This window comes from Wyeomyia smithii, chromosome 2, assembly GCF_029784165.1.
Source record: "Wyeomyia smithii strain HCP4-BCI-WySm-NY-G18 chromosome 2, ASM2978416v1, whole genome shotgun sequence".
NCBI lineage: Eukaryota > Metazoa > Arthropoda > Insecta > Diptera > Culicidae > Wyeomyia > Wyeomyia smithii.
The window spans coordinates 223,444,595-223,459,723 of NC_073695.1; the positions used below are offsets into that span (position 1 = coordinate 223,444,595).

Consider the following 15,129-nt stretch of genomic DNA (forward strand, 5'->3'; position numbering starts at 1 on the left):
ACCAATATCACGTTTATCCTACTTGTTTGATACAGCAAGCATACGATATAAGTTAACTTCAAACCCGAACGAACAAGGCCAGTTGACGATTTAGGATGTATGGTACTTTTAACGCTTCAAAACGAATTTTTATGTTGTAATAATTGACAGCCAAAACACTCTAAGTATGAACTAAGATACTGCAAAAATTAAAAATGGCCTAATGAAGGTGACAAGTTGGGAGTTGTTTTGCATGAACATTTATGTTTAAAAAGAATTTAAAATAGCATTTTAAAAATACGTATATAAAATTAAAAACATTTTAGGGTCTTTTATTAATATAAATTTTACCATTCGTTGCAAAGGCCTAATCCGGAAAACTGTTTATGCCTATATTTTCAATTTAGATTTATTCACGTGTAGGTCAGTACTGTACAAGAAATATTGATTGATAAATTTGACACGAGAGCACGACGTTCGGCATAAATATATTAGGTATCCGCACGATACGCATAATGTAGGTAATGCATGAAAAAGGGCAGATGTTCAACTTCTTTGAGACCTAACTCACACTTTTGGTATCGTAAGGTTTGATATATCTTAAGGTTACTTAAAAAGAACAATTTAGAGAAAATCAACTTTTATATTAAAAAATCTATTTAGAAATTCTGGCACTGAAATAAAATTTGTTTTCAGCGTATTTTTTTGTTACGAGGTTACACCTGATTTTCTATAATTCTCTCTTAGACAATTTTTCTGTACAATCAAACGTTTCTGAGCTACAATGTTGTGAATGTTTTGAGTTATGCCAAAATGCATACGTCCTATTAAGAAATTGATATTGACTCTGTAAAATTCTTCCATCCGTGGAAAATACGCAGTTTGCTAAGCCAAATACCTGTGCAAAGTTTTATTCATATCTAAGATGGTCGTACCATCGGTCGTTTGGCAAAGAAAACGCTCATAAGTTTCCTCTAGACATAAGGGAGAAATCGTACAGAACGCACCATTTGGGAAGTAAGGCTCATGCAATGAATTCCCTAAAATACTCACACTTGTGGCTTTTAATGATGAATTTCTTTGGATTCCTTATTTGAACACAGTTTTCTCCAGTTCCCATAACAAAAAGTGTTCCATAATGACTAAAATACTTAAAAAAAACTGTAGTACTGTCTGTGGCTATGTCCAAAATGAATTTTATGTAAGCTTTTGAAAATAACTGACTTGCAAGTAATTAAAAAAAACTGTGGTTCATCATATTCAACCCAGAAACAATTAAAATTGAAATTGAGGTGGAAAAAAGCGCTTTCAGAAGATTGCTCAACAACTTAGGGCATGTTCCATTGCTTTTGATTTTACTTCTGAGACTTCAAGCGCTTTTCACTTCGCGTGCTGATTTTGTACAGCTCCCTCCTGAATTGTATCAAAAGTGGCCGTGGAGTAGCAGGAAAGCAGAGGCCATGCACAGAATGCGTTGAAAGTAAACGAAATTTAAAGATCTGTATAACTCACGTACAGTCTTGAGTTCTTAAGGTCTCCCAGACAATTTAAACAAATATTTAAGTTTTTCCGGAATACAGCCTAAAATTATCGGAATGATGCACAGAAGCCAGAAATCGACTCCAGTTACTATTTTGATGCTAAGATAGCGACTTCCGATTAATGAAAAACAACCGAACATGACCGAATACTACTCAATATGGATGTTTCCAGAATCGAGGTGATGTACAGGATGTTGTTATTCCGATAAAACCAATCATTTCAAAGATTGGATTTTTACTTCGATCGTATTCAATATTCGATTCGTCATGCATTTGTAGACTATAAAAAAATCGCAAGGAATCAATCAATTTGGATGTTCATAATTACTTCAATTTGAGAAAAAGGTTGACATAGAACTACATAAGGTTGTTTGTTGCATTATTGTTATTGATTATGTTTAAAATTTTGTGAAGAAACTGAAGCAAAGTAGAACTGCTACCAAATTTTTGTTTGCACATACAATACAGAGCAGGAATGAAACAAACACTATACAACGCTAACAAGGTTCAGCAGTCAAATTGCATGCAGATTTTTTAACATTTTACTTTTAATTTCGGCGCAAAACGAGAAAATATTAAATCTTCAATAATTTGTTAGTGGTCCTTATAAGGACTGTTGCTGTTCAATTTCATATCGGATTTGTCGTTGATCGCATCTTTGTGCTACCCCGACAGAGGAGATAAAGGCATTTTTCTTATAACACAGTTGAAAGCTGTTTTTACACTGATAATTTGAAAATTTGAATAATATAGCTGCTTGTAATAATGGGGGCGATAACGTAATTTTATGCAGATAATAAAAGTTGTTGGGTATCGTGCTTATTGCTGAAGGAGAACTGTCCGCTATCGCACAGATGCAGCATTTCATTAAAGGGTGTGCCCCGTTGCATCAGCTGGCCCTGCTACTATCGATGCCGAGACCCGCTGCAACTGCTGCGTTATGCGTTGCCTTGCCACAGCTCTGGCCGCTATGCGCTGCCATTTGTATCCGCTGCACTGCTGCAGCTGCTAAGGGAGGACTACTGTTGTCGCTGTCTAGAACTAATATGAGCGGTTTCGCACGTTTCAAATTACTAGGATTATAGTTCTGTCGACCGGGATTAGGAAAGCAATCATATAACGACCAATCAGAGTTCGAATTTTGCGTTTTGACAAAGCATGACAATTTTCAATAGTACAATAGTTCGAATAATAAAATTACAATTTACTGCATTTGGGAGGAATCTTACAAGATTTTCCAATCTATTGCTGCATGAACGGGGGAAATTTATCGGAAACTAACCGATTAATTAGCATTTGAAATTGGACATATTTTTCGCTTTCTCCAGTTTTAGATTTTCATTCTACAATCCTATGTAGCCGAGTATGTCGTCGAGTTTTCTGAGAGACGAAGTTCTACGTCAAAAACGCGAGGTTTTCATCAACGGATCAACCATGAATGGCCAGGGGTACAAGGAACAGTGCCTTTAGAAGCAGATTTTGCCGTTCATCCAATCACTCGACGGTCCGGTGACGTTATGGCCTGACTTGGCCTGCTGCCGCTACAGCTGGAGAATGAAATTGATATCATCGAAAAAATAACAACCCACTGAATTGCCCAGATTTTCGTCTAATTGAAAAATACTGGGCGATAATCACGAGCAAGTTGAAGAGAAGTGGCAGAACGATAAAAAACAGTCGATTTACAAAGATGATGGAAGAAAATGGCAAATCTAGTTGACAGTTCCACTGTGCAGAAGATGATAGGCGGTATAAAAGAAGAAGTGCGAGAATTCATCCGAAACTCAGACAAATAAGTTTTTCTGTATTTTCTTTTGAAGGTCAATAAATTTGTTGCAAAATGATATCTCAAGTTTTTTTCTTCGTGTTTTTTTTTTTGACGAAGATATGTTCCATTTTGTGCGATCAAGTATTGACTGGATCAAGCTTTATAATAAAACAAACAATTTCTTCGACGGAAGGTGATTTTTACCTCACATATTTCTTTGGTTATCGACGATTTTTACTCAAATAATGCACAAATTTAAACTAAAAAATACTAAAAGAAATGATATTGGACCTAATAAAATATTGCACTAGTTTACTTTGAGTTTTCTCATATAATTCAGCATAATTCAGCATTTATGCGGAAGTAACGGGTGACAACTAAAAATCTGGTTCAAAATGGCGTCCAAACAACGAGCATTCCGCAAGTGCATTGTACAGTTCGCCATGAACTGCACAACAATTTTGGCTTAAAGTTCGTGGTTAACCATTTTAAAAGCGAAAATCTTCCGGTTTCTATTAGATCTATTATGTATGGCTTCCTGCGAGCCTCAAATATAGTTCACCAGGAAGGTTGGTGCAAGACCGGCCAGAGTAGTGGACAAAAAAGACTTTTTTCATGGTTTAAGCCTAGTTGTTTGGCTATCAATCAGAATAACGAAAAACGAATGTTTGAACAAAATTAAGATTCTTTTTCTTCCGAAACATCACACTGATGAAATATATGTGTTTTGGCCAGAGAAAATATCGTCACAGCACGTTAAAAAAAAAAAAACAAACCTTTATGAACAACCACTTTACGAACTAATTAAATTTTTTTGTCATATGACTCACATTTTAAGTTTAGTAAAGCGGGCAATGTACCCCAAATCCGCAACCTAACAATCCAATTCCAAATTTTTAGTTGTCACCCGTTGATTGCCGATCAAGAATAACAGAGTTTGATTTGACCAGAATAATGTTTATTGCCCAAAATTCTGAGAACAACTTTCTGAGTTTCCATGTTATGGCCATTCATAATTGATGTTTCATTTGGTTGCTTTACTTAACTGTATGATTAGAAAATTCAACAAAAAAAACTGCTACACAACAAAAATAAATTCAAACTTTCCTCATTGATCTCGAGCAAATGGTATATCGCTATATCGCTATATCGCTATATCGTTGCCAAAGCCTCGTGAAATTTGGGAATGATAATGAGAATGGCCAGAAATTTCAGGGACGTTTACTGCTTAAAAAGTCTATATTGCTCATTAGTTCGCTCGACGCTAGAATACTGTTCGGCAGTGTGGAACCCTCAATACTTCAATGGTGCCAACAGAATCGAAGCAATTCAGCGGAGATTTTTACGTTTTGCTCTTCGACATCTACCTTGGAACGATCCTCACCAGCTCCCCAGTTACGAAAATCGGGCGCAGCTCATCGGCCTTGACTCTTTGAAAGTAAGACGTGATCTTTCACGAGCTATGTTAATTGCTGATACCCTGATGGCGAGAACCGGCTGTGCTGTAATATTAGGCAACATCAATCTAAACGTTAATTCCAGAGTCGTTCGGTATAACCTTTTCCTACGAATTCCTTTTCGTCGTACAAATTATGGGGCAAATGGAGCTCTCATTGGACTTCAGCGCGTTTTCAATAGTGTATCTTCCGGTTTCGACTACCATCTACCTCGCTCTAGTACTAGGAGTAATTTTTAAAATATTTTAAGATACAATCATTAGGACCAGATAGATTCTGTGGATGTTGAACGAATAAATAAATAAATAAATAAATAAATAAATGGATATAGAATCCCTTAAACCTAACGTCTAATATCCCAACATTCAACATCCGAATTGCCGAGCGTCCATTATGCCCAATGTTTTTTATGTCTTGCGTAGCAACATCGCTTGAAACGCAAACAGAAGATTGTGACTTGCAAAGGCTATGCGTTGCAGTGAATGACACTGATAACAAAAATAAGTCAGGTACCTAGTTTGAAAGCATTGATAAATATATCATTGCGATTTGTGTTTACACCTGTGTGACATGCTTGTCTTTCGTATACCGTTTGATTACAACCGAAATTTTGGGACAATTGTGTAATCATGACTCAACCATAAAAAAAGATTTTTCACATCAAATAAAAGTGAAAAATTGATTCTGTAGACTTGTTTTTATTTTTAGAAACAATTGATAAATTAACGTTCGTTGACCAGATTACCATGTAGACACGATGTGTTTTTTGAATTGTACAAGTGTGGCTTCAGATTCTCAATCAGCGACCCCGAAAACTCTTAATATCTGATACTGGTTTTTGAAAATGTATCCAAAGTCAATCTTTCTTTAAACTTTATTGTGTTGTTACCAAAATCAATAACCAAGTCCAGGGCTTAATAATATTATTTAAAAAGAAAGCTTATAATAAATAGTCACACTATCACAAAGGATCAAAATAATGGTCGCAGAGGTCCAAATCTTACAAAAAAAATAGACACTAGACACTGATGTGTTAGAGTAATCGTACCAAAATTTGAAACTGAACATTTCACATCTGTTGTTGATACTATTGTATTTTAGGTGTGTACTGGATTGTAACTGAAGAATTCCAGTAACATACTTAAGAGTACATACAGTACAGAGAGTAATTCAACATTAGAGCCGACATTCAATCTTATAACAAATATCAATGAGTACGTAAACTATATTGTGAGAACAGAAATAAATATAAGGCAACGCGAATTGATGAACTCCTATTTGTTTCATTTTTTCCGCATATCTCCGAAATAGAAATCTTTATTCAAAGTCGAGGTATCGGTGGGTGTTTGGGCAATTCTGCAGAGAAAAACGAAATGAGTTCGTTGCATGATTTCAATTTAGTCCAATGCTTACCGGTCGTTTTGGAACTTGTTTCGCAGTAAAACCATAAGTTGTTGCAAATTTTTGTCATCATTCTCTTGTATTAACTTAAAAAGATTCTGTATAAAATAGGTCCCCGCTTGTTTATCCCGATAAGAAACAGTGCCTAAAACATACCTTAGTTAAATGCTTCACAATGTTTAGTACGCCGAACTAATTACCTTCGTAAGTGGAATAACACTTCATTATGTCATGCTTATTAGGCGCAGAAACAATATAATCCATTTCCATGTGAGCGTTTCCTTTGCATGCTTGAATGAAGAACAGTTTCGGTTTGTCCTTCAAGGTATTATTATTAAGCACACGGTCCACAATATCAGCTTCTATATGGTAGGTATTTCCATCAAAGCCCTTGATCACCTCTCCTCGATCTCCGTGGCTCATAATTATCACAATAAGACATGAGCTTTTGCTGAAGTTCTTCTTCTCGACTGAAAAGTAAAAATGCCAAAATTTTCATCATCCTTTCATACTATTACTAGAAAGTAGCATACTTTCGGCCATTTTTTTCTTCACTTTATTGACCGAATAATTCATACAGGTATCCGGCGTCTCGACCTGATATAGCTTGAAAAAATTCTTCAATAATTCCAGATCCTTTTCACTACCATCACGAACGTCTTTCTTGTCCTGAAAATCTTTGTGGTTGAAGATCAGCACGTACCCTTTGCCTTTGCTCAGATCGTATCTCTTTGGAGTCGAGCTAGAAAGTTAGTTTGTAATTCATTAACAACAAATTGATTCTCTGAAGAAGAATACTGTAAGAATTACCATACAGGGTCCCTACTAACAGACGGTTGTACTGAGTTTGGTTGAACAATGTTTGTGTTTCTGTTTGTGCTGTACGTAGGCTGATATCCAGAAGGTTGAGTTTTATCGAGAGATGGTCTAGAAAAAAGGTCGAAGTAATAAAATGATATCTCAGAAACAAAAAATGGCAAAGCCATTGATAGAAATGATTAAAAACTTTTATGTTTCGAATTTTCGGCTCTTGACTTTTTTGCAGTATTTTAATGAATTCAATTCAGTTCAATATTTGAATTCAACTTAGAATACTTAATTTCCATGTTATGGTCCACCGCTTTTCAAAACATCAGTACCCCGAGTTAGTTTTTGTTTAGCCTATATAACATATTTGATGTGCATCTGCATAATTTCTTCAATTTGTATACACACCTCAGACCGCTGTTGAGTAGAGTTTCTGGTTTGAGTCTACCGTACACTGGATTGTAACTGTCAGGAAAGATGAGAGGCGGTCTAAAAAGAAAAAAATAGTCATACCAGATAAGCACTGAAAATAAAAGTTGTACTATCATGAAAGAAAAACCCCCGGAGAAGCAAAATAAAAACAAAAAACAAATCGAAAAAAAAACAAATCAGCTTTTTTTGAGTTATCTGACGGTTTATCGTCGCATTATGGGCTAAGTATGAATCAATATGTTTTTTTTTCAATCACATTATGGTGAAAAGAATCTCAACCTACCTTGACATCACATTGTTGGTTTGCCTATCTAGTTTAGGTTCGTTGAACTTTGGTTGGTTACTAGTAGAAGACAACGAAAATGCAATCGGTCTAGAAGAACAAAGAAGCCAATCAGGTTTGCGATGAAAATATCGTTGATTGATTGTCTGTTAGTTAGTTAGTTCTACAGAGCGCCGATGCATCGTATAACTAGTTGTATTATGTGCTTGTAATTATCATTGAGATGTAATTCCAATGGCAATGGCAATGATTTTAATATAACTTTATCATTAGAAACATGCATCAATGACCGCGATAAGCTGCGTGTGATTGAGCAATATCAAACGGTATCAAAATTGGGAGCAATGTATTGACGATTCATAGTTACAATTTTGTATGATGATACATCGAATTAAGTTTCCTTTTCATAACAATGACGTTTTGATTACGAAAAATGTCAAGGGACTCTTCCTACTAGGCCATAACCGTCAATTCTAGTCCCATCAAACACATCTGTATCTCAACTGACATTTTTTTTCTATTTCAATGTCAACTCTTGATATTCACAAGACACTGTAAACTTTTTGTTGTCCTAAGAAAGCAATTTTTTTGCATTCCATGTGAAAATGAAACTGATGTTTTTCCTATTGAATCAGTACCATATCTCAAAATGAAAATAGAGAAAAATTACTGATAATAGTGTTCCTAAACAAAGCTGTATAGATTTCAACATGGCCGATCCTTTAAGAAAACGAAAATAATAATTTCACAATTCAACGTAAGCCAAATTATGTATTACATCATATTGGTTAAGAGTTAAGCTATTTAATCTCATTTAAAAATCAAATAAGATTTTTTCAGTTTTTTGTGTTGTCTTCCATCAAATTGTAATTTTCGATCATTTAACTAACCTGACCGTGTCCAACTTAGGTGTAGTTTTACTCAAGAATCCACTGGGGCGCGGTTCCACTCCCTTCTGGGTAGCGGGGCTAACTCCAAAAGAAACCCGATTTGTGGTGGAAACACCGGAGGTAAAGTTAATGCTACTTATGGCTTTGTGTGTGGACGAGCTGGAGGAGCTAATCTTCGATGTGGTCCCAGAAGACCATGTTCCGTTTTTGATGATTTTTGTAACCGTGCTGTGTTCCGATTCGCTATAACTCGAAGAGCTGGCCCGAAAAATATTGTTTCTTTCCATTTTTTTCTAGTTTTCTTCACTTCAATTTTTCAATCACTCGTTGAACTGTGAAATTTTCAACTAGAGAGAGGTGTACGTGTTATGTCTTGTATATCTTTGTATCAACTGTGCAGAAGGGAACTAGCTTGACAAACTGGAACTCGTATAGTAGATTGTGGATTGCGTTTGGTCGAGCGGTTTTGATAACACTGATAACACAGTCAGCCAGGTGTGCATTAATTCAGTATTTGGTCGGTACTATGTTTCAACCGCGTTACCTTTCCTATGCTGCCGGACAGAAAATGCTAGATTTTCATTTCTTTTTTTTCTGAAAACCTGCTTTGAGGTATGACTATTCAAACCAAAAAAATGAACTTGAGAGCTTAAAATTTTAAATACACAATCAATTGTATTTATCGTTTAGTATCGGTAACATGACTTTGCTATTGCCCGTGTCAATTTTGATTTTGTTTTCAGTTTTAGGGTGGCGCAGAAATCTGCTTACAGATAACTGAGAAGCTAGCTCTGGGAGTAGGGTTGAATTTACCCAAAACCACTAGAACCCATCAAGTATCTAGCCCTTATCTTCCCAGAACAATGGTTGTGTATGCTTCATGCACAATCTTCACTCTTATACCTCTTAGCTAACCGCCTGGAGACTGGCAGTTAGCTACCACTGGCACCAACACGCTACACGTTGTAGCTCCAGGACTCTTTGAGAGGCAGCTGCACAAACCGCACCCCAGATGTTCTGGTTTTCGCAAAATCTTCCAAACTAAGTTGTCCGAAACCTCCAAGAATTTCAAAGCTCACTTTGAGGTAATGATACAGTCTACGACTCTGACCACCGCCTATTGCTCTGATTTAAGGTTATTCACAACCGTGACCTCCGTCTTATGGTGCGCTAACCCCAGTTTCCTGGGGTGTATCCAGTCCTCGACCTTGTGTATGCAGTGTGCTGCTGTCAGCTTAACCCCCCGACTCGCGGTAGACCTCCTAGACCGATACCGATAGACGTAGACCGATCAATTTACCGTAGACCTCCAGCGTTATGTCACCCGCAGAGCCAACGATCACAATACGTGCAGGGAACTTTAGCTTCAACACTCCGTCGTATATGACATTCCACGAAACCGAAACCAGGATGAAACTTTGCGGTAGGTATTCCTGCGGTGATTGGGACGCACTTCTGACGCTTTTCCGTGTTGTAAAGTAGTACTCGATTCCTGAAGTGATTCTCCAACATCTGGTACATGGATGATCCTAAGCGCGAGCGTTATGGAGTCCCAGCTGACGCTATTGAACGCATTCTTCAATAGCGAATGCCCTTTATTTTGAGCTGGACCACCACTGGTGACGGAGAGAATAGCCCCCGGCGTGGACCTACCTTCCAGGAAGTCGAACTGGTTACTTTGCAGACCGTTTATACGCTTTATATGCTTCACCAGTCTGTTGAGGATAATCCTCTCAATTACCATGTTGGCAGTGTCCAGCAGACGAAATGGTTAGGTCCTCTAACGGTTTCCCAGCTTACGGGAATAGGACCAGTTTCTGTCGTTTGCTCCTCTCCGGGAAGATTCAGCCATCCAAAGCATTCTGAATGACTGTTCGGAACAGTTTGAGACCACTTTTATGGCCGTCTTGATGGTCAGGTTCGGGATTTCATCCAGTCCCGGTACCTTGCTCACCTTTAAAGAGTTGGCGATCAAAATGAGTTTTTCTTTTGTAACTTTTGTTTCTTCCTCAAACCCGACGTGGCTGTAGTCGTACACGGATTGGATGTCGGGCAGATTGGTCGACAATCCCTGGCATCTGAGATATTGGAACGTCGAACGTGAGACTGGAACGCCGGAGGCCAAGGTATCGACCATTACGATCCTGTAGGCGTTTCCCCACGGATTCGTATAGGCACTCAATAGGCTTGGCCTATCAAAACAAACGTCTTGCACGGAGGTATGCACCAGTAAACCGGTAGCTTTCCGTTCCTAGGTTGATTCTTAATTAGCCAGCACTCAGACGAAGCCAACTGTCCCCCTCGAGCTCTCTTATTATTGCCATCTCAAAAACCTCAGCATCGAAATGCGATGTCGCTGACCACCCTACATTGTGCTCTACACTATAGCGGTTCGACTGGTGATCGTCTACGTCCATGATCGACTCCGTACCATTCTACTGAATGTACTTTTGGGCCCAACGTTGGCCAGTCTAGGTTGAGCTTTGCCAAAGCTTCCAACAAGGTCTGACCATACAACGACTTCGTCACTTATCAGCCCAAGCATTGAAGTCACCCGCAATAACCAAACTGCGTTACGCGCGTCAGTTCCATAGTTACGGTGTCGACCATCTGAGCAAACCTTTCGATAGACCAACGTAGCAGAGCGTAGCACTACATTAGAATACTCCGTTTACCTTGACAACCGCGTATCCTTTGTTTGAGGTTGACCCAACAGACGTCCGGTTGCTGGAGTATTCCCAGGGGACATAACGACCAGCCAACCCTAAATTTGGCTGTCTTCAGGGTTAAGTTCTACCAATTTTAGTAGGAAAGTGGCCACCCTGGCTTCCGTTGGACTCTTTGGGAGGCGGATTGACTGCCCACTTTCACTCCGCACTTTTTCTTGAGGGCTTGTGCAATTGCACTCCTCGGTGACTTCGTCCAGGTTTTTAAGCTGGAGAGTCGCCTTTGTGGTAAGTGCCTGAACTTACACCTTTTCTCCGAGAACCTGCTCAGCTACCGTATTGTAGGTAGCTTCTTTGTTCTTGGCGTCTTTCCAGAGCTCTTGTATCATTTCACCAGTGTGAGATCGACGGATGCTTCGCACATCCGCTCATAGATCTTTGTGCTGGAATTTGTCTCGCATTTTATTCAGTACTTCAAGAGTACTTCGACCCATCCGTCTTGTGTATGAGGGCATCCCTTGCTTCATGCCTTTCTGACCTTCCTTGTTCATTTGGCCGCTTTATCATCTTGGTATGTTGCATCTTCTTGATGCTTACTGCCTACCACGGTAATCCAAGGGTTCCCCGTAGGGTCTATTCCGGCCAGTTTTCCGGGGGACCTCGAACCAGTTAAAGTGCCTTCCCGCGGAAGTAGCACAACCAATCGTTTCTTTGTGCTCCCGGGGGCCACTTTAGTTGGGGAGTGCCTCATTCTATTAGCTGCCTGAACCGTAGAGCAGATCATTGCGAACGAAGGGGTGTCTGTATGCACCTCTTCAGATGCAGTCGCCATCCTGATCCTGATCTCCTTCTCGGCCGCCTCCACTCGTGCTACGAGTTCCTCGTGCTCTTTTCTGATCTCATCAATGGTTTATTTTTGTTTATTGTTGCTCATGTTTGGCTAAATGGGTCCCCCTCCCAGCCGCTATCCTTGTCCATGATGGAGTAGTCGCCAATGTGGTCCCCTGGTAGTCTATGCCAAAGTAGTGAGGTCATGGCTAGGGTAAGCCAACATAACGTCTCCTTAGCAACTATGACGCTCCCGACACACACTGTTTCCAAAGCTAGCGATATTTGCCAATTGAAACTCAGAGGCAAAATTAGACTTTTCGCCGATGATACTTCTGTATTTTAGCAAGGAAACAACTGCGAGTCGATTCAACATCAAATCAAGCATGATATTCATGTTTTAAACAAATACTTCAACTCTAATGTACTTTCTTTGAACCTAACGAAAACAAAATACATGCTGATTCATTCACCTCAACGGCGTATAAACGAACACCCGCAAATAACAATTTGTAATCATACTATAGAGGAAGTCAATCAGTTCACATTTCTGGGATTAACGCTCGATAGTACAATGAGATGGTCTGCACATATTATTTCGCTCAAAAAACAAATTAAGTTAACTGTGCGGAATAATGAGGAAAATATCCGCCTTCGTTCCTACAGTCTGGCTATAAAGCTCATTTTTGGCGCTAGTTCATTCCAGATTACAGTATCTGGTTGCTTATTGGGGCCTTGCAAGCAAATCTAACCTACACGAGTTACAGGTTCTACAAAACCGATGCCTAAAAGTCGTTTATTGCAAACCCATGCTTCACCCTTCGCATCTGTTGTATTCCGATCCGGAAGACCCAATCTTGCCAATCCTGGCACTACATGAAATGCAGATATTGGTGCCAATACATAAAATTGCTACCGACACCACGCTTCATCACAATATGAATTTAATGAAAATTCAACAGCATAGAGAGACTCGTCAAGCAGGGAATTTCGTCCTAGCCAGGCCGTGCACCGAATTTGGCAAGAAAAGGTTTAGTTACAAAGGGTGCGCCCTATACAACGCTCTATCATCCACTTACAAGATGGTTCGTAGCTTGAAGAAAAGTATTTTTGAGGAGAACCATGAAGCAGAGAGTCACTCAATACCTTTGTTAACTATCGACAAGTACCCGCCACCAATAAACCCGCCACCTGTAAACCACCGCATCCGAACTGCTCACGATAACACCCGCCGCCATCCACCAACAAAAGACAAGCTCACTCGAATTCAACTAAAAAAAAAAAAAACAATCAATACTACACGCAAAAGTTGAAGTCTTATACAATCATTGTGTTTTCCCGATTCGCACAAATGTTGCACAGAAATCGCACAATAAATGTGTGAAACGCATAACGCAACAGTTGTACTGCGAATACATTGACATAGAATGAAATCAGAATATGTATCATATACGAGAAATGAGCGAGACACCCGTGCTGTACCTACATACCAGTGTTGTAAGTCTCACTCATACTGTCGGTGCGTGCTTGCTACTACTCAGAGGAATGCATGAAGAAGAAAAAGTATCTTGAAAACGTGTGTGCAAAAGACTTGAAAACCGTAGCATATGTCTCGTCCTCAAGCAGAAAGGAGGAGAAAGGTTTTGCTTCTCGCTCGCTTTGCAATGCTGCTTGATACCAGTTGAAACTGTTTAAGTGTAGAAATTTGGAGCTGCCAAATACATTGGAGAAACGCTAGAGCATTAATTGCGTTATGCCCAACACGCAATGATTGTACTGGTTCCAAATTACATCAACAATTGCGCTGAAAACGCACAATTTTGTACTGGTTACGCACCATCCAACTTTTGCGTGTACCTGCGTATTAAGAAAAAAAAATTCATAATGTAATAATTTGATATGAATGTATATATAATAATTGGCACTTCCTTAAAAGAGCCTTGTGGCTCACTGGTAAATGCCACTGTGAAATGTATAAAAGATGAGCAGGTTTTGTGCCTGTTGGAGGATATGCTTGAAAGGAGTTGTACTCCACCGGGTTTTTTCCTGCTCCAAATAGCAATACATATATATATATATATATATATATATATATATATATATATATATATATATATATATATATATATATATATATATATATATATATATATATATATATATATATATATATATATATATATATATATATATATATTTATATATATATATATATATATATATATATATATATATATATATATATATATATATATATATATATATATATATATATATATATATATATATATATATATATATATATATATATATATATATATATATATATATATATATATATATATATATATATATTTATATATATATATATATATATATATATATATATATATATATATATATATTTTTATTTTTTTTTTGTTTCAGGTGGAGGGGAAATTTGCATCCAAACCCCTGAGGTGACCAACTTCAGGGAGTGTGGGGTTGGTTTGAATCAGTGACCGGACCCACTAAAACCCCTCCAGTCTCCAGCCCATAATACTCCCCGGGACCACCGCTAGGTATTGCTTCGGGGAGCGGCTTTTGTGCTCTGTGCACCCTCTTGGTTCTATAGATCTCTTTGCTAACTTTGCTAACTAACCTGGAGACTGGCCGTTAGCTAACACTGGCGTGTCGGTGGTCAACCTGTCGCCTGTTTTGCAATTCTAAAACTATTCGAGAGGCGGCTGTACAAACCGCCCTCCAAATGTTTGGGTCTTTACACATCCTCCGAACTAGGTTGTCCGGAGTGGTGTCTGGCCCGCTCACTACCATCATGTCGCTCCGCGCATGCAAAACGAGGGCACACGAAGAAGACATGCTCAGCAGTTCCTTCCGCATCCGCGCACTCGGGACACATGGGGGACCCCGCATGCCCGAATCTGTGTAGATACTGCCTGAAGCAACCATGACCTGACAGAATCTGTGTCAAGTGGAAGTTAACTTCTCCATGGCGCCTCCCGACCCATCCGGATACGTCCGGAATAAGTCGATGCGTCCATCTACCCTTTGTGGAATTGGACCATTCCTGCTGCCAT

General features: G+C 38.7%; 2 protein-coding genes across 3 annotated transcripts in view; one reads left to right on the plus strand and one right to left on the minus strand.

Annotated features, from left to right (window-relative positions):
• LOC129720431 (uncharacterized) overlaps positions 1-15,129 on the plus strand; it is a 323,854-nt gene that overhangs the window by 70,866 nt on the left and 237,859 nt on the right. The window lies entirely within an intron of this gene.
• Positions 5,424-8,935, minus strand: LOC129723432 (caspase-14-like). 2 transcript variants are annotated; one of them, XM_055677641.1, is made up of 8 exons: positions 8,559-8,935; positions 7,669-7,758; positions 7,362-7,442; positions 6,957-7,073; positions 6,680-6,888; positions 6,347-6,616; positions 6,159-6,291; positions 5,424-6,101 (listed from the first exon to the last, which is right to left on the minus strand). In XM_055677641.1, the coding sequence occupies exons 1-8, from the start codon at positions 8,843-8,845 to the stop codon at positions 6,029-6,031; spliced, it is 1,260 nt and encodes a 419-aa protein (XP_055533616.1). In that variant the 5' UTR covers positions 8,846-8,935; the 3' UTR covers positions 5,424-6,028. The 2 variants fall into 2 exon arrangements, with proteins under 2 accessions (XP_055533616.1, XP_055533617.1); XM_055677642.1 differs by lacking the exons at positions 7,362-7,442; positions 7,669-7,758.